This window comes from Trachypithecus francoisi, unplaced genomic scaffold, assembly GCF_009764315.1.
Source record: "Trachypithecus francoisi isolate TF-2019V2 unplaced genomic scaffold, Tfra_2.0 Lachesis_group14, whole genome shotgun sequence".
Classification (NCBI taxonomy): Eukaryota; Metazoa; Chordata; class Mammalia; order Primates; family Cercopithecidae; genus Trachypithecus; species Trachypithecus francoisi.
In genome coordinates, this window is record NW_022681459.1 from 24,607,437 (window position 1) to 24,625,560 (window position 18,124).

General features: G+C 37.9%; 1 protein-coding gene across 10 annotated transcripts in view; it reads left to right on the plus strand.

Moving 5' to 3' along the window:
* DYRK1A (dual specificity tyrosine phosphorylation regulated kinase 1A) overlaps positions 1-18,124 on the plus strand; it is a 153,704-nt gene that overhangs the window by 97,256 nt on the left and 38,324 nt on the right. For all 10 annotated transcript variants that reach the window (XM_033232457.1, XM_033232465.1, XM_033232466.1 and 7 more), the window contains one exon: positions 14,430-14,626. In XM_033232457.1, the coding sequence (XP_033088348.1) occupies positions 14,430-14,626 (197 nt within the window). The remainder of the gene's footprint in view (positions 1-14,429; positions 14,627-18,124) is intronic.

Genomic DNA, 18,124 nt, shown 5'->3' on the forward strand with positions numbered 1-18,124 from the left:
CTTTAAAGCAGTTTTTTTCCAATTCTGTGAAGAAACTCATTGGTAGCTTGATGGGGATGGCATTGAATCTATAAATAACCTTGGGCAGTATGGCCATTTTCACGATACTGATTCTTCCTATCCATGAGCATGGTATGTTCTTCCATTTGTTTGTGTCCGTGGAGGACTGTTTCTAATGCTCTCTATTTGCTAAGCCATAAATAAGGATACACCATCTGACAACTACTATAATAGTATGAAGGACAGCTTTGAAATCAAGACCGTCTGATAGCCTTAAGCTGTGGTCACTGTCATTTTTCTCCTCTTGAAGGACACTGGACTCTCAGGATCTGGCTTACCATCTTTGATGGACAATCATTTTATTAGCTTGCTTGAAAGAATTAGTTCCTCTGTTATAATCACTATAGTGTCATTTGGAACGACTTGAGCCATTTTTGTAAAACTTGTGAAATCTTTATGTATTTATGAAAGTTAAACTTACTGAAGGCTGAATGCAGTGAAAGTATGAATCCTTTAATTAAATAAGTGGTTAGCATTTATATAAGCAGTCTAATCAGAACCCCAAATATTTGCTCATTTTCTTTAGGACTAACCTGGATGCCTGATGCAGTAATCATCACTGTCCTGTGTAGATCTTGTAGAGTTTTGAAAGTACTTTCTAGCTCACAGTGGCGGTAGATTTTGTTTGTTTAATTATTTAGGGGGCATGTTCTCAGTTTAGCCTGATTAGTTGCCTGCCGAATAAATAATGCTATTCTAATACCCTACTAGGAAGAAATTTATGTAATTGAAATTCTGATTTCTATGTAACATTCTGTTTTCGTATTGAGACATGATACTGCCTGACAGGGCTGCTTCAGCAGCTGTCATCTGGTTTGTTGTTTCTTGTGTTGTTGTCTGGATTCTGCTGGCCTAAAAGGCATTCTTCTCGGTGCCTCTGCAGGGCTGTCCAGTGAGTCATCTGAAATTAAACTTCAATCAGAAATAAGTTTGCTTTTTGTTTCCGCAGAGGACTGAAGTGAGTGGGCTTGAGAATACCTGTATACAGATTGAAACTGTATATATCCATAGATATTTGGGAGCATTAGGTCAAGTGCCAGTTAAATCAGGAAGGATCCTGCAGCCATAGTCATCAAGATAAACTTTTTAAACTGCATTTGCTCAAACTTAAAACACTTTCGTGAGTATTGTGTAAGCGACCATTATTTCAGTTGCTGTATTAGATATGTTGCTTTCTTTAGCATGGATTTTTTTTTCAGTAAAGTATTAGTTTTTAATGTTTCAAAAGATTTTTTTTGCAGTCATTTAAAATCAATTGTCAGTTAATCATACCTAAAATTCGGCAGATTGCATGTTTTATTTATTGCAACATGTTAAGAATCTTTCGTTTCTTGTTGACATTTAAAAATCTCCTAATGGCAGATTGATTTGTCTGTGCTCTAAGTATCAGGAAGTAGATACTCAGAGAGCTTCTGCTGTTTTAAGCCATGGGGAGGCAGTAGTGAACAAAAGGGATGGGGAAGTCTTATGGCCTTCACATCTCAGAAATGTTACTGTGCTAGGAGGGAGACTTTGGCTTCTAATCCATTGTCAGCCATTAGCCTCCAGGCAAAGTTAGAGAACCAGTGGTCTTCATTCTTTTCATTAAGTGGTTGAACTTGTCTAAAAAGGCTTAATTTCACCTCCAAACTTTGTCTTGAGATATTGTGTGTCTTTGTTTACCTGTCTTTTGTTTCCAAACTTCCCTACACTCATTCCTAGGTTTAATTAAGGGCTCAAAGACTTCTCAATACCTTGTTTTGTACTAAGTAGGGAAGAATTTTATTTAGATAGGTTTCATTACTGATTATTAATTTAAAATTTATGGAGACTATAAGAAAAACTGTTTCTCTGGAATTTTCATGACTGCCAATAACTTAGTACTAGGTGGTATTATCTGCTTTATTTATTTTTGCTATTTAAAATATTTTATAACTTTAGGATATTAGGGAAAATATAAATTTACCCATATTATGTGTTATCCTGTGTACAATATGATAATTCATGGAATCCAGCAGCTATATGTTGGATTACTATTTTAATCTTTTCTGTCTTCCAGATGGTATTACCAAAAATAAATCGTTGGCTTCCTATTTCAGCTGTAAGAATTAGGCTTACCGTTTGAGGTGGAGAGGGTTAAGGGGCCTTTTGCTGTAGGGTTAGGTAAGATTTTCTGTGATCTGGTTATTGAGGGTAGTACAATTCCTAAAAAATGATATGTGCTTGTTAAATACAGAATGAATGAAAAGCACACATCTGCATATTAGTCTCAAAGTTTCAAGATGATTATTTTTGATTTTCAAATATAGTTAGTATTTCATTTTATTTAAGTTATACATTTAAGTTATTTAAGTTACAACAAAATGGCAAAATCACAACTACTTCTACACCAACCGAATACTTACTTTTATTTCTCCTGTCCTTTGTGCTGTGATTATTTTATTTATATGTAATAAACTCCACAATGTTATTTTTGCTTTGAACAGTCAGTTGGCTTTCAAAAATATTAAGAAAAAATGTTTTTTATATTTATCTACATACATATTTACATTTCTGGTGCTCTTTATTCCTTTGTGTGAATCTCAGTTTCTATCTGGAATCATTTTCCTTCTGTGAACTTGTGTGAACATTTTTTGAGGGTGGATCTACTCTTGACAAATTCTTTCACTTTCATTGGTCTGAAAAAGTATTTTGCCTTCAGTTTTGAAGGATGTTCTCACCGGATATAGATTTGTGGGTTAAAGGTCTTTTTTTTTTTTTTCATCATTTAAAGATGTTTTATTTTCTTCTGGCAGTGCACGTGGTTTCTGGTGAGAAAACGGTGGCTCCCCTGTATGGAAACAGGTGTTTTTATCTCTGGCTGCTTTTACAATGTTTTTCTTCATCATTGTTTTCAGCAGTTTGGTTGAGTTGCCTCAGTGTGATTTTTGTGTGGCTTTTTCCAATTTTTTTTTTTTTTTAACTTGTTTTCAGGTTAGTTAATTTATATTGCATTGTTTTTCCATTCACTTACCTTTTCTTCTGCAGTGTATGAACTGGTATTAGGTCCATTCAGTGAATTTTTCATTTCAGTTATTTTGTGTCTCATTTTTAGAATTTCCATTTAGTTCCTTTTTATAAATTCTATTTCTCTATTAAGATTCACTATTCCCTTATTTTGTCCATGTTTTCCTGTATATTTTAAAACATTGATAATAGTGGTTTTGGTCTGCTAACTTCACTCTTTCTGTCGTTTCTGAGTCTTAAATGGATTTTTCCTCCTGGATACAGACCCCATTTTCTTGCTTCTTACTGTGCTAGTGAATTGGACTGGCTGTGGGCATGAGGAATGCTGGCCTGTGAATGTTTGGATTTTGTTCTCTTTAAAGAGCATTGAATGTCATCCTGGCAGGCTGTTAATTCACCTGCAGACCATCTTGATCCTTTGAGGTTTGTTTCAGTCTCTGTTAGAACAGGGGCCAGCCTTTACTATAAGACCAGATTAGCCCTAGCCCTAACTGGATTTTCTGGGGTCTCTCTTGAACGTCTGTGGTGTGTATTGGGGTTTCTCCACTGTAATTGGTTTGAACACTCAATGTCTTACAGTCTTGTGTGAATACTAGAAGTTATTCAGTTCACAGTTCCCTGGTAGTTGTTCTGTGCCTGGCTTCATGGTCCTCCTCCCAGTGCTTGTGCAGCTTAGCATTTGTCCAAAGAGTCGAGAACCCTATGTATAGATTGATGGAGCGCCTTCTTTTTGTTACCTGCTGCACAAATTCCAGCCGATTCAGTGGCCTTGAACTCTTCCTTCTGTCTCTGCAGCACAGCGAGATTGCCGTGTTCTGTTTGGGCTCCCCCTTCCTATACTGTATCCTGAAAAGTGCCTCTAGATAGGAAACCAAGGTAATTGTAGGGCTCACCAAGATTGATTTCTTTTTTCAGTCATGACAGTTTCTGCACTGCCTGTAGTCCAGTGTTTGAAAACAGTTATTTCATATGTTTTGACTAGTTCTTTAGTTGTTTATGATGCAAGGGAGTCTGGTTTAGATGTTGATGAGCAAGGGAGTCTGGTACCAGGTACTCTACAAAGGTCAGAAGTGGAAATCTGATAATACAGATTTCTAAAGGTAACATGTTTTTATCCATAACCCATTGTTATTAACAATTTTAATATATAGATTCAGTTAATCTTCCATGCTGAAAAACCTGAGCTTTTATATATGTCTTATATGAGCAGTTTCATTGCGTTTCTAGACAATTGAGTATGCTGTTTTGGCTAGTAAGTTGAAAAGCTTGTGTGCGTGTGTGTATGTTTATGCATCCTGTAGTAACATGGGTGTGTGTCTATTTATGCATCCTGTAGTAACATATATTGGCCACTAGAGGGTAATAAGAAATCAGTTCATTTGTTCTTGTTGGATCACTGTTACTAAATAGTCCTTATCATTAGACTTTTTGCATAGTTACAGTCATTGCTTACTTTCACTTTAATATATATTTATTACTATTTAACACCTTCTGTGGAGCCAGGCACTGCACTGTGTACTTGGGTTATAAAAATGAGTAAGAGCAATTGACTGAGCAGTAGCTCTAGCCTGTGCTATAAGACTCTTCTCCGCTTTTGATTCAGGAACCCCTCATTTAAAAAATACCACCTTCATCCTTCCTCCCGTGCAGCCCTCTCTCTCCCTCTCTCAATGATTTCTTTACAGTCTAAATATTCCTGATGGATTCAGTCCATTCCTTTATTGCACAAATATTTATTGAATGCAGGCCATGTGCCAGGCACTGTTCTTGGTGCTGATGATAAAATGGTGAACAAAACTTACTCATGGACTTTCGCTCACTTACTCTCTTAATGTGCCTTTATTTCCAGCCATCATTAGAGGTGCAATTCCTTTAACATTTTGTCTTCATTTTGCATGTGTCTTGTTGCTAGGGACCTCGTGGGTTTTTGCCCACATAAGCTTGGTTGCCCTCCTCATTTCTTAGTGGATTCTGTCTCAGAACCTCAGCCTCATAAGTTTCCACATTTAGATGCTATAGTTTTAATTAAATTATTTTCATTTACTTTTTGTTCTTTAATACTGTTCTTTGCTTTAACTATTTCTCTTTAAAATCTACTATCAATTAATACTGTCACGGGGATGGTCCCCTGTTAACACATTACTAACAAAGAAATTCAGGTTAGGTAAGAATAACATTCAGACCTACAAGTAGGGCTGTGTGTGGGTCATATATCAGAGATAATGGCTTTTGATACTTGTTACTTTTTTTTTTAAACTTAGGATCTTTTCTCATGCTTTTTGTATTTGCTGTTTCCTCTTTGTTTACCACTATCTTTTTGAATCTTATGTCCCTGTCTTTGAGATGTGTTGTTTATGAAATATTTCTCCGTAGAAACAGTGCCAATCCATACTGGTAATATGGTCTCTAGTTATTATAGATCCTTGCCAGAACATAGTAACTTGACTGAAGTAAGAAAGCTGCTTCATTTTTCTTTTAGTAAAATACTGAATTTTTACCAAATTTAGCAAAGTTACAGAAACATGCTTATGGTTAAAATGATCCATACAGTTCAGAAGCACGTAAAGACAGAACTCCACATGCATAATTTTCTCCAACGTGCTTTTCATACCGTTTGACAGCAGTTGAAAATATTTTGGAGTTGCACTCCAAATGATGATTTTAAAGATAGCTTTGAATTATTTGTTAAGTTCATCATTAAATTATAACTATCTGATGTTAAAACATGTATTGTGATACATTCTTAAGCTATTATACTGAGTTGAATAAAGATTATATAATATGGTAGGTAGTAGGTTGAACCATATGAAATTGCTGTTTTGTAAGCCAAAGGTGGTCAAAAATCTATCAGCAGTTTCATATGGTTCCGCATAATACTTTATGTGATCATCCCTGTTACAGGATGAACTGAGTCATTTTTTTCATTAACATTTGCATTAAAATGGAAGATAGAAACTTTAGAGTAAAAACATGGTAATTTGCTTAATTATAAAATCAGGTTAACTAGAAATACCCATATTATTTTGTCGCCTTGGAATCTTATCATAGGAAAGGAATGAATGAATGGATAACTTAAATACTTTTTGGTGTTGCAGGAGGAAATTAAACTTAGGTTTATTCTGAATTTCATACACAGCAATCGAGTTAAGAAAGGAGACAGTGAGCATGTGGCAAGCACACCTCGTTTATATGCCACGTTTACCTGCAGTCCCCCGGTACTGGTGGCTTAATCTTTCTTTGCTTTCACTAAATAACTGATAATGTCACTAACTAGTTATGTTAGGTGTTACAATACATAGCCACAAAGGTACCAGAAGTGGAAAACAAAGTTTTTTCTTGCTAATTCACATTCAGATCACCCACAGCAAATTGCAAAAAGAACATCAGATTCTTTGTCACCTAGCATATCACCCTTGTGCATGGAAATGTGTATTATTCTCTCTAAAAAAAGTTTCAACTCTGTAACTAGAAAAGTAAATCTGTTGGGGGAAAAAAGCCCTCTAGTGTATTGTTTAGGTAGACTATCACTTATTTTTGCATTATCCACTACTTGAATTAGTTGGAGAACAGCTTTCTTTTATTAAGGTGACCAATGCTTTTCAAAATAGTGTTGACATCATCTGATGACTTGTTAGAAATGTTGACCCTTGGCCGGGTGCGATGGCTCATGCCTGTAATCCTGGTACTTTGGGAGGCCAAGGTGAGTGGATCACCTGAGGTCAGGAGTTCAAGACCAGCCTGGCCAACATGGTGAAACTCCCTTCTCTACTAAAAATACAAAAATTAGCCAGGGGTGGTATCGGGTGCCTGTAATCCCAGCTACTTGGGAGGCTGAGGCAGGAGAATTGCTTGACCCCGGGAAGCAAAGGTTGCAGTGAGCCAAGATTGTGCCACTGCACTCCAGCCTGGGTAACAGAGCGCAACTCTGTCTCAGAAAAGAAAAAGGAAATGACTCTCAAGCTCTGCTGAATCAGAACTCTCATTTTTAACAAGATTCAAAAACAATTTGCAAGCATATTAAAGTCTGAAAAGTGCTGTTACAGATTGTGAATGGCATTGTCACCTCCACAAGACAGTGCTGATGTAGCCCCTCAGGAAGTGCTTGTTGAATTTACTCAATCTAGATTCAAACAATGAAAAGTTTTTCAGGAGGGTAGTGATAACAGTAATAATCAAGGAACTACCTGTTTCTTTGTAATTCTTTCATAGCTACCTGGATGTCACAGAATTACCCATCTTTCCTTCCAGAGACGTCTTTCAGTCTGATTCTGTCCATGCTGGGTAGTCATTTGGATTTCTTGTGAATACAGTAGATATACACACAAATATGTGTATGGATGAGAGAGCAACAGAATTAAAATACAAATCAACATAGTAGATGAGTTTAGGGAGTTATTAGATTTTGATTAGTCAAGGATACGTAATCTTTTGTAATATTGCAATATATAAGGTAACTAACAAATAAAAATACGGGGAGATGGCATAAAAAATTCCAGCAAAAGGTAAGAAAGGAAAAGGAACATTAAACAGTTGAAACAACAGTGTTCATTTATAAATACAGCTCAACCACATACTCTTTACAAGAGATAAACCTAAAATATAAGGAAACAGAAGAAGGTAATGGTAAAAAGGTGGACAAAAGACATACCATACAAAAATGGATGCAGAGAAGGCTTGGTGTAGTCAGACTGGTAAGAGATAAGCAAAAAGCTTTACTGGAAATAAAGAGGGCAGTTTATGATGATAAAAGGTATTATTCATCAGGAAAGCATAACAACTCTGAATTTGTATTGTCCAGTATAACACTTTAAGTAGGAGATTTTTAATACATTGTTGTTGGTAACTGATAGAACAAGATGAGACCAAAATTTTTAAAAAATACTTCTATAAGACAGCATACTTAATGCAGCTAAACCTTTAATGAGTCCGGCCACGAAGAGAAAGAAGACCTCATTAACCAATGTTGAGGTGAAGAGGATATCACAAAAGCTTATGAGAAGATATTATAAAAACTTGATGTCAGTGCATTTGAAATTTAGATGAAGTTAGACATACTGTTAGAAATCTACAACTTAACAGAACAGACACAGCAGGAAATAGAAAATCTGAATGGTCCTATTAAACATGATCCTTAATGGGAAGAGCCACCCACTAGTTTTGAAGTCTTTGGAATTTACAAAAGAAAAAAACCAAACCAAAACAGAAACTACCCACCAGCAAAACTCTTGGTCCAGAAGGTTTTACCAGTGAATCTGCCACACACGCACATAAAATTGTGACCAAATTGCACTCCAGAAATGGAAAAGTTTTTTTGTTTGTTTTCACAGGGTCTTGCCCTGGGCTGGGGTGCAAGTGGTAACCATCATGACTCACCGCACCCTCCTCCTCCTGGGCCCAAGTGGTGCTCCCATCTCAGCCACCTGAGTGACTGGGACCATAAGCATGTGCCACCACACCCTACTAATGTGTTAACTTTTTTGTAGAGATGGGGTCTCACTATGTTGTCTAGGCTGATCTCGAACTCCTGGGCTCAGGTGATTTTCCCACCTTGGCCTCCCAGAGTGCTAGGAATACTGGTGGGAACCACCATGCCTGGCCCGAGGAAAGTCGTTTAGCATTTCAAAAATCATACCAGTGTCATTCACCACATTAACAGAGTAAATCAGAAAAGTCATCTCATTTCAATAGATACAGAAAAAGCATTTAATAAAAGTCAGCATCCATTCATGAGGAAAAGGTCTTAGAAAACTAGCAATAGAAAGAAACTTTGTTAATCGGGGAATAGTATTTGTTAAAAACCTGCAGCAACCATAATACTGGAGAAATGTTGAAAGCTTTCTTTCCAAGGAAGCTGAATTTCCAAGATTGAGAATATATGAGAGTAGTGTCTGTTACCTCCTTTCTAAATCATCACTGTACGAAAGATCCCGGCAAGTAGGATAAGGCAAGGGAAAGAATAAGGAAATAAAATTGTTCAGATGCACAGTAGCCACATGTGGCTGTTTGCTACATTACTGATGCAAGTAAATCCATCGTTGCATAAAATTCTGTTGGGCACCACCATTCTGTAGAGATCAGTGCAGTTTCAACATCCCAACATGGGTTTCTTTTGGTGGATTTGATGGGCCTGAATCAGAAACTTACATGGAATAGCAAAACTAACTTACTTTTCTTTCTTTCTTTCTTTCTTTTTTTTTTTTTTTAAAGAGGTGAGGTCTCTGTCACCCAGGCTGGAGCACATACAGTGGCACAATCATAGTTCACTGCAGCCGTGAAATGTTGGGCTCAGGTGATCCTCCCACCCCAGCCTCCTGAGTAACTGGAACTACAGGTGTGCGTCACGATGTCTGGCCTTTTTTTTTTCTTTTTCTTCTTCTTGTAGAGATGGGGTGGTGTTGTGTTGCCCAGGCTGGTCTCAGACTCCTGGGCTCAAGTGATTTCCCACCTCAGCCTCCCAAAACCCTGGGATTACAGGCATCAGCCCCTGCGCCTGGCCTGCCAAAACGTTCTTGAAGAAGAACAGTTTCCTGTTGGATGTTTAAATTTTCAAAGCTATTCTAATTTAGTTAGTGTCCAGTTCTTGAACAGAGATCTAAGTAGGTAAGTCTGTATCCAGTAGAACAGAATAGGGAGTCCAAAACTAGATCCATGCATAAAGGGGAATGTGATTTATGATAAAGATGGGGTTACAGAGCAGTGGAGAATGTTTGTCTTTTAAATAATTGGTTAAGGATCAACTGGATGTTAATGGGGGGGGGGAATGAAACTAGATTCCTATTTTACACAGAAGTCAAATGCAAATGGATTGTGCATTTAGATGTGAGAGAGAGCCCAGTGTTGCGAAGGTAGTAGATTTTTTTTCATGACTTTGATATAAGGAAAAATTTCTTAGACTCCAAAAGTACAGTACTACTTGTAAAGCAAAAGTTGATAAAATTAAGAACTTTTATTCATCAAAGTATACCATTAAGAGAGTAACAAGGCAAGCTGCCTGTAACCAGTAGGGGCTCACTCATATTCAGAGTATGTTTTTTTTTTTTGAGATGGAGTCTCGCTCTGTCGCCCAGGCTGGAGTGCAGTGGCCGGATCTCAGCTCACTGCAAGCTCTGCCTCCCGGGTTCACACCATTCTCCTGCCTCAGCCTCCCGAGCAGCTGGGACTACAGGCGCCCGCCACCTCGCCCGGCTAGTTTTTTTTTTTGTATTTTTTAGTAGAGACGGGGTTTCACCGTGTTAGCCAGGATGGTCTCGATCTCCTGACCTCGTGATCCGCCCGTCTCGGCCTCCCAAAGTGCTGGGATTACAGGCTTGAGCCACCGCGCCCGGCCAGAGAGTATGTATTTTTTAAAATCCTAGAAATTTGTAAGAAATGGGCTTACAATTCAGTAGAAAAAAAAAGAAAAGCAACCTGAATGTACATTTCACGAAGTGATGTATAAGTGGCCAATATACATCAAAAAATGCTCATAGTCACTAATTTTGCATAGGAAAATGCAAATTAAAACCACACTGTAGTACCACAGCACAAATACACTTAGCATAATGGCTGAAATTAGACTGATGATTGCATGCTGTAGTAAAGGAGTGAGTGGAGCAGGGGAATTTTTCATAAACTGCTAGTGGAAAAATTGATTGGAACAAAAAAAGACTGGAAAAACAACAGGACAGCATCTCTGTGTATACCAAACGATGCATAACAAGAATCTTACAAGTGGCAGTGTTCATAGTAGCCCCAAACTGGAAATAATCCAGGTGTCAGTCAGTAGTGGAATGGATAAATTATCATTTGTTCATATATTGGGGTATTGTAAAGCAATGGTAATGGACAAACTACGGTTTATGGGATAAGATGAAGTAAACAGTTCTACTGTATTACATTAGTTTCTACTTGCCCTGCTATAAATAAATACCCAAGACTGGGTAATTTATAAAGAAAAGAGGTTTAGTTGGCTCATGGTTCTTTCTTCGGGCTGTACGGGAAACATGAAAGCCTCTGGGGAGGCCTCAGGAAAACATACGATCGTGGCAGAAGGTGTTGGAGAAGCAGGCATGTCTTACATGGCCTGCAAAGTCAGGCAGAAAGGGGGAGGTGCCACACAGTTTTAAACAGCCATGTTTTGTGAGAACTCTATCACGAGAATAGCACTAAGAGAGATGGTGCTAAACCATTAGAAACCACCCTCATAATCCCATAACCTCCTACCAGGGCCCTCCTCCAATATTGGGGATTACAATTCGACATGAGATTCAGGCAGGGACACAGATCCAAACGGTATCACCTGCTCGTATGAAAACATCACGCCTGTAATCCCGGCACTTTGGGAGGCCGAGGTGGGTGGATCACGAGGTCAGGAGACTGAGACCATCCTGGCTAACATGGTAAAACTCCATCTCTACTAAAAATACAAAAAAATCAGCCCTGCGTGGTGGCTGGTGCCTGTAGTCCCAGCTACTCGGGAGGCTGAGGCAGGAGAATGGCGTGAACCCGGGAGGCGGAGCTTGCAGTGAACCGAGATTGTGCCACTGCACTCCAGCCTGGGTGACAGAGACTCTGTCTCAAAAATAAATAAATAAATAAATAAAACCAAATCTGGTTTTGGAGGTCAGGATAGTAGTAACTTTTAAGGAAGAGGAAGGAGGTGTTGGTTAGAAAGGGTCATAGAGTGATATGGTGGGTTTCTGGGATGCTGGCCATTTTTCCCCCATTTTGTGACTCAGATTGATTTTATGATAGTAATTTAAGCTTTGTGCTAATGATTTTTATGCTTTCTACAATATTGCACTAAAGTTTAAACATAGTATATAACAGTGACATGGATAATAAAAGCAGAAGTTAACATTTTTATAAAAAGTGTTTGCTGTGTGTTACAGGTTTCATTCTGTGTGCCTGTTGGTGATACCTCATTGAAACTTTGTAACAAGGAATAGGGTCAGTATAATAATACCTCTGCTTCATAGATAGGGAAACGAAGACTTTGAATAGTTAAGAAATTTCCCAGTCACAGCCTTAGTCTTTTACTGTTTATAAGAACTTCTTATATATTAAGGACCTCAATTCTTTTTATTTATATTCCTTCCCACCTTTTTCTTTTTAATGTTCAGATTTAAAAGCCCTCATTCCCCCCATTACTTGAATTTAGATTTTCAATTTTTTGCTTTTACAAATACCAGGATAAACATGATTGACATCTTTGTGCACATCATTGATTACTGCCTTAGTATAAGTTTCTAGAAGTTCTTTTTAAAAGCGAACAAGGTTTTTCTACAGAATTGAATTGAATGAATGTGTTTTTGACTATGAATGATAAAATGTTTAGAAAAGTTATCCATCTTTCACCAGTTACACTAGCCTTTTACTTATTTAAGAAATATTATTAATCATATAGATTGGGAAAGTTAAGGACCTCACTGTAATGGAGAGAGAAGAGAATCTAAAGTCTGAAGGCAATGCTAGGGGCAGTAGACATTCCAGCTTCAGCAGGGGTGGAGGACTTGAAATTTGTATTTTGGAAAGGTCACTTTAGCCATGTTATTGAGGAGATCTAGAATTGCAAATAGAATAAAGACAGAGCTGTTAGGAATCTTTTTGGTAATCTTAAGTGAGGTATGTTGTGTGCAGATGAAAAGGTTGTGTTTGAGTGTTCTGTTAGGAGAGGGAATGAGCAAGATTGGGCAGCTGTTGGGGAAGAACTCTTAACATGACTCCCAAAGTGTTGATTCTGGTTGACTGGGTAGGAAATGGTGTCGTTCCCTGTGGTGGAAAGTAGAGGTGGAACTTAACGTTTGGGGAGCTTTGTTCTCTTCGTTTTGCAGAGTCTGTGCCACATTCAGTTAGAGATGGTATTCTCCACAAGATAGGCACTGGCCCCATGAGCCTTTACTGCACATTGTGCATTACTCTACAGTACTTGCAGATAACATTGGGCCATTTATTAATTGGCAGAGCTGTTCTGAGTACATCGTATGTATTAAAGCACTAAACCTTCATAACAACCTTTTCAGGTAGGTATTATTATCATTATAAGGTATTAGGTATGCATGGTCGCCGGTAGCACTGGGATCTCCAACCCCAGCAGCCTGGCTGAGAGTCTGTGTCCTTCACTGTTGGACCACCATTATTGTGTGTCTTGAAAATGGTGGAAGTCCAAAGTATTTTGCTACTGAACTACATGGTCGGTTGTGTTGTGGCTGTTAACTGGTTCATTCAGGAGGACAGGCACAAGTATTTTGAATCTAGTCATTCTTGTTGACCAAGGTTTTAGGCTTTAGTCTGTGATTACAAATTGGTTGAATTTAAGAAAAATCCTTTTTTAAATCATTTTCTTAAAAATTACCTTTTATTAGATACCAGTACTTTTTTTTTTTTTTTTTTTTTTGAGACGGAGTCTCGCTCTGTCGCCCAGGCTGGAGTGCAGTGGCCGGATCTCAGCTCACTGCAAGCTCCGCCTCCCGGGTTTACGCCATTCTCTCGCCTCAGCCTCCTGAGTAGCTGGGACTACAGGCGCCCGCCATCTCGCCCGGCTAATTTTTTGTATATTTTAGTAGAGACGGGGTTTCACCGTGTTAGCCAGGATGGTCTCGATCTCCTGACCTCGTGATCCGCCCATCTCGGCCTCCCAAAGTGCTGGGATTACAGGCTTGAGCCACTGCGCCCGGCCGATACCAGTACTTTTATGGACCAAAGTGTTAATTTTTCATTTCTGCCATGGATATCATGATCATGGTTCATCCTACCCATGGGATAATTATTGGCTCTTCTTTCTTTGTGGTGAGAGCTTGCCAGGTCTAGATTCTCTTAGGACTGTGTGAAAGGTGCAGAGGAATCCAACAACCTTGGATTGAGAAGTTTAGTTCTGTGTTTTATGTTTGTTTTCCTGTTTCTATACCCAACCTTTGATTACCTGTGTCAGTGGAGAGCACTATAAGGTTTCACCCGGTTTGGGGATGCTGGCGATGTTTTCTGTAAACCTGGCAGCAGGTGCAAAATAGCATCTCAGAAATGTTCCTTTGAGTTGGTTTGTGAGGAGCTGGTCCATTGGAGAAGTCCCTCTATAATTAAAAGATTACTTATTTAACTTGTATTATGGTTCTTAATTGATGAAAATCTCATAGGTGAAAATGAGTCTTAAAGGTTGTTGCTGTTGCTTTACAAAAAGATTTTCTGAAGATTTTCTCGATACAGGTTTATATTCATTTTAATCACTATGGATCTTTTATATCATTTACTACATAACTGTTGTGAGTGACATATACCTGTTTATAGTGAGAAAAGTTTTTTAATATTGAATATCCTAAAGTTCTTATTTAAAGAGCTATTAGATGTGTCAAATGATACAAACATTAGGATATGAATATTTCCTTTAAACCTCACTTATCTTCTTGTAGGAGGAGAGACTTCAGCATGCAAACCTTCATCTGTTCGGCTTGCACCGTCATTTTCATTCCATGCTGCTGGCCTTCAGATGGCTGGACAGATGCCCCATTCACACCCGTACAGTGACCGTCGCCAGCCAAGCATAAGTGACCAGCAGGTTTCTGCCTTAGCGTATTCTGACCAGATTCAGCAACCTCTAACCAACCAGGTAAGTTCATGGAGTATCAGAAATGACGGTTGGAATGGCAGTTTATTCCTTCAAAATGTTGGAATACTAAATAGGTGCAAAATGCTTTAATGGTTTTCAGTTTTACAAGTTTTACATGCAACATGGGATTATGGATTGAGAAAACATGATATTAAGAAGTTTGCATTAAAATGTTTTGTGTGTGTGTGTTTTTTTTTTTTTTTTTTGCATTTTTACTTGTATTTCACTTAAACAGTCATAAACATGCCCACAGTCTCTCATTCTGTAATGGAGAGGGGAAAAGTTATTTCTGAAGAATATTAGAGGAACTTAAAGAAAAGGCTTATTTTTATGGAAAGGTGGCTAAGTTAAAGACGTTACAGGGCAAGTCAGATTCCATTACAGCACACATACAGAACCAAATTTGTGTTATTTTAAACTACCTTTCTACACATTTGTGAAAATAAATACAAAACTCCTTAAAATTCAAAAGAGATGTATGCAAATTAGCTGTGCTATTTATTCAATATTCAGACAAGCTATTCACCATTTTTCTATGAAGTGAATGGTGTAAATAGAATAAATGCTGAACTCTTTTGGTACACACACACACACACACACACATATACACATGCATATATATGTATGTGTATGTATTTTTAATATCTTTCTAAATTAACTGCACTGTCTACATTGATTTTGGTTTGGGGAGTCTTATTAGCTGTAGTTGTGAGATAAAGTTTCTTCCCCTGCTGATATTTGATGTGTGATGAGCACTGAAAATGGCTGCTTTTCCATGGACTTAGAAATTTGGTTTGCCATTCTTTTGTTTAGTTCTTTTAATAAATCGTGTGAGGATAAAAGAGTTGGGAGATTTAAAAGTATTTCTTTTCCTGGATTATTTGAAGGAATTGTATTTTCTCTAATTCAGTTATATATATGGTTTTAATGAACAATTGGTTACAACGACGCATCATCTTTATTAAGGGGTGTCTTGTTTGTATTGAAATGTATTTGTAATAAAATTTTGCGAGTAGTTAGGCTGGCATAGTGTTTATACGATATATAACATGTTAATAACATTCACAGTTAAATAGTTATAATAAGATGAATTTTGGCAGGACTTAAGATTTTCTTTTATACAGTGAATTGATTGAGTTTAGTTGTGTGTTTGAGAATTGGGACAGTTGTTCAGAATGTCCAAGTTTAGGAAGTGTTTAATTGTGTGCCAGAAGAAAACTCCCTGGAAATCTAATAATAATAACACGATGATGCATTTGCACTTTGAGGAAACCACGTTGATTCAGGTTAATTTTCCTGCTTGTTCAAAAGCAGCCTGTCAGGCAGAGTGCTGTTTTTAATGTGTTTCACAGCTGAAAGGACTGCGCTGCTATTTGTGACTTTTCCTTGTGTGTGAGCAGGCTTCCTTCTTCTTAGATACAGTGCTATTTCAGGTCTAACCTCTGGTGTCTGCAGAGGGCTAGGAAAACTTCCAGTCCTTTAAAGTCATTTTTATCATTATATTATTTTAGTAAATAATTTAATTAGCAAAGCACCTATTTTTATATCCAACTAACATCTTATGTGTATTTGGATCATATAAAATAAGAGATATTTTACTTACTATTTCTGTTTTAAGCTGTGAAATACTTTTTAAAGATTTATGTGAAAAGACTATCTTTAAAGTAATAATACTCAGCCAACTATTTCTACCAAAATCCAAAATCCAAAAATTTCTGGGCCTAATAAGGGAGTCATAGTAGAGGATGCCTTTCCTGTAACTGAAGTAAGTATAGGCTGTGTATTAAGCCTATTCATAGGACCTGACTTCAAGGTCTTGGTCGGCTCATGGTTGACTTGGTCGGTTGTAGGATTTGAATCAGGTCATTTGTACCCTTCATATCTGTTCCTGGGGTGTAAAATTGGCACCTCTGACTAGAACCCCTCCACACATACAAAGTACCTTTTAGCTATAAACATACTGTAATTTCATTATGTAATTTCCATTGTTTCTTGTTAATCATCCTACCAGATGTCTTTTAAAAGAGAAATAGAGGCCGGGCGCGGTGGCTCAAGCCTGTAATCCCAGCACTTTGGGAGGCCGAGACGGGCGGATCACGAGGTCAAGAGATCGAGACCATCCTGGCGAACACGGTGAAACCCCGTCTGTACTAAAAAATACAAAAAACTAGCCGGGCGAGGTGGCGGGCGCCTGTAGTCCCAGCTACTCGGGAGGCTGAGGCGGGAGAATGGCGTGAACCCGGGAGGCGGAGCTTGCAGTGAGCTGAGATCCGGCCACTGCACTCCAGCGTGGGCAACAGAGCGAGACTTCGTCTCAAAAAAAAAAAGAGAAATAGAGCAAAAGTAGGTGTAGAAGAGGATGACTGATGTTTGGAATGCTGAGTTTCTGGGCTATTCTAGTTTTCACAATACTTTTCATAGTCCCTAATTTCTCCTAGTACCCTGGATATGTGTTATGGATGCTACTCAGCTTTATTAATGCTCTCAAAATAATAAGAAAGGCAGAATACAGTGTTTCTGATTCTTCATTATATATGAAAACAGGAGGTAAATATAAATAAAATGAAATAAGTATTATAATGGAAAACAGTTTTTGAAAGGAGTCCTAGAGCTTATACTAAAGAATCTTTTCAGGAAAAAAGTTAATTATTGTTTTAGCTCTTAAAACTGATCTAAGCAGGAGTTTTGTAATCTGGGTGAAGTAAAAGGAGCCAGAGATGTGAGTGTTGAGGGCGCGGTGTTTCTAGCTTCCAGAGCCAGATAGCTGAGGCAGCAGGAGGAGGTCACATCAACTTCCCTTTTATTAGGTTACTCCCCTTGCTAAAGGGGTCATTCCTGCCGCTTGGTGAGTTCCTGGGTCCTCTGAACACCATGGGCTTACTTTTTGGTTTAGAAGGTAGAAGGGAGCTTGCTCTATTACTGTACATTGTCTTGACTTTGACTAGCCGAAGCAGGAAGTAGAGAAAGTGTCAGATGCTTAGTTCTGGCCTTGAGTCTTAGTATAGATGTATAAGTAGGTATTTGGAAAAGCTACTTTCTAGTTCTGGGTATGTACTGATGGCATCACAATGTTCCAAAACAAAAATTTGGGTTAACATGAAATCACAATTAAAGCATAGGAGTATCACTTGCTTTGTAGACATTTATTTGTTCTTTCCATGTGTTTTGAGCATCTCAATACAGGGTGTTGTTTGAAGCATGACATACAAACAACTTGGCCTTGTGGGCAGAGTTTGAGCAGTTGTAGAAAAGGTTACCATTATTTTGTGAAATGCTAAGCATACAGCACACACTCATATGGAGTGCAGAAATTTGATCATGTAACTCATGTTTATATCCTGTTTTGTATATGTACTATATGTTTAAAAATTTTTTTTAATTGTGTGTGATTTTGATGTTTTTAAGTGAGCATCATTACTCCTGGATGTAGTCACTGATCCGTTTTTCAGATGTTTGAAATACCAGTGGAATTGTAAATTGGCAAGTTAAAAACTTAAA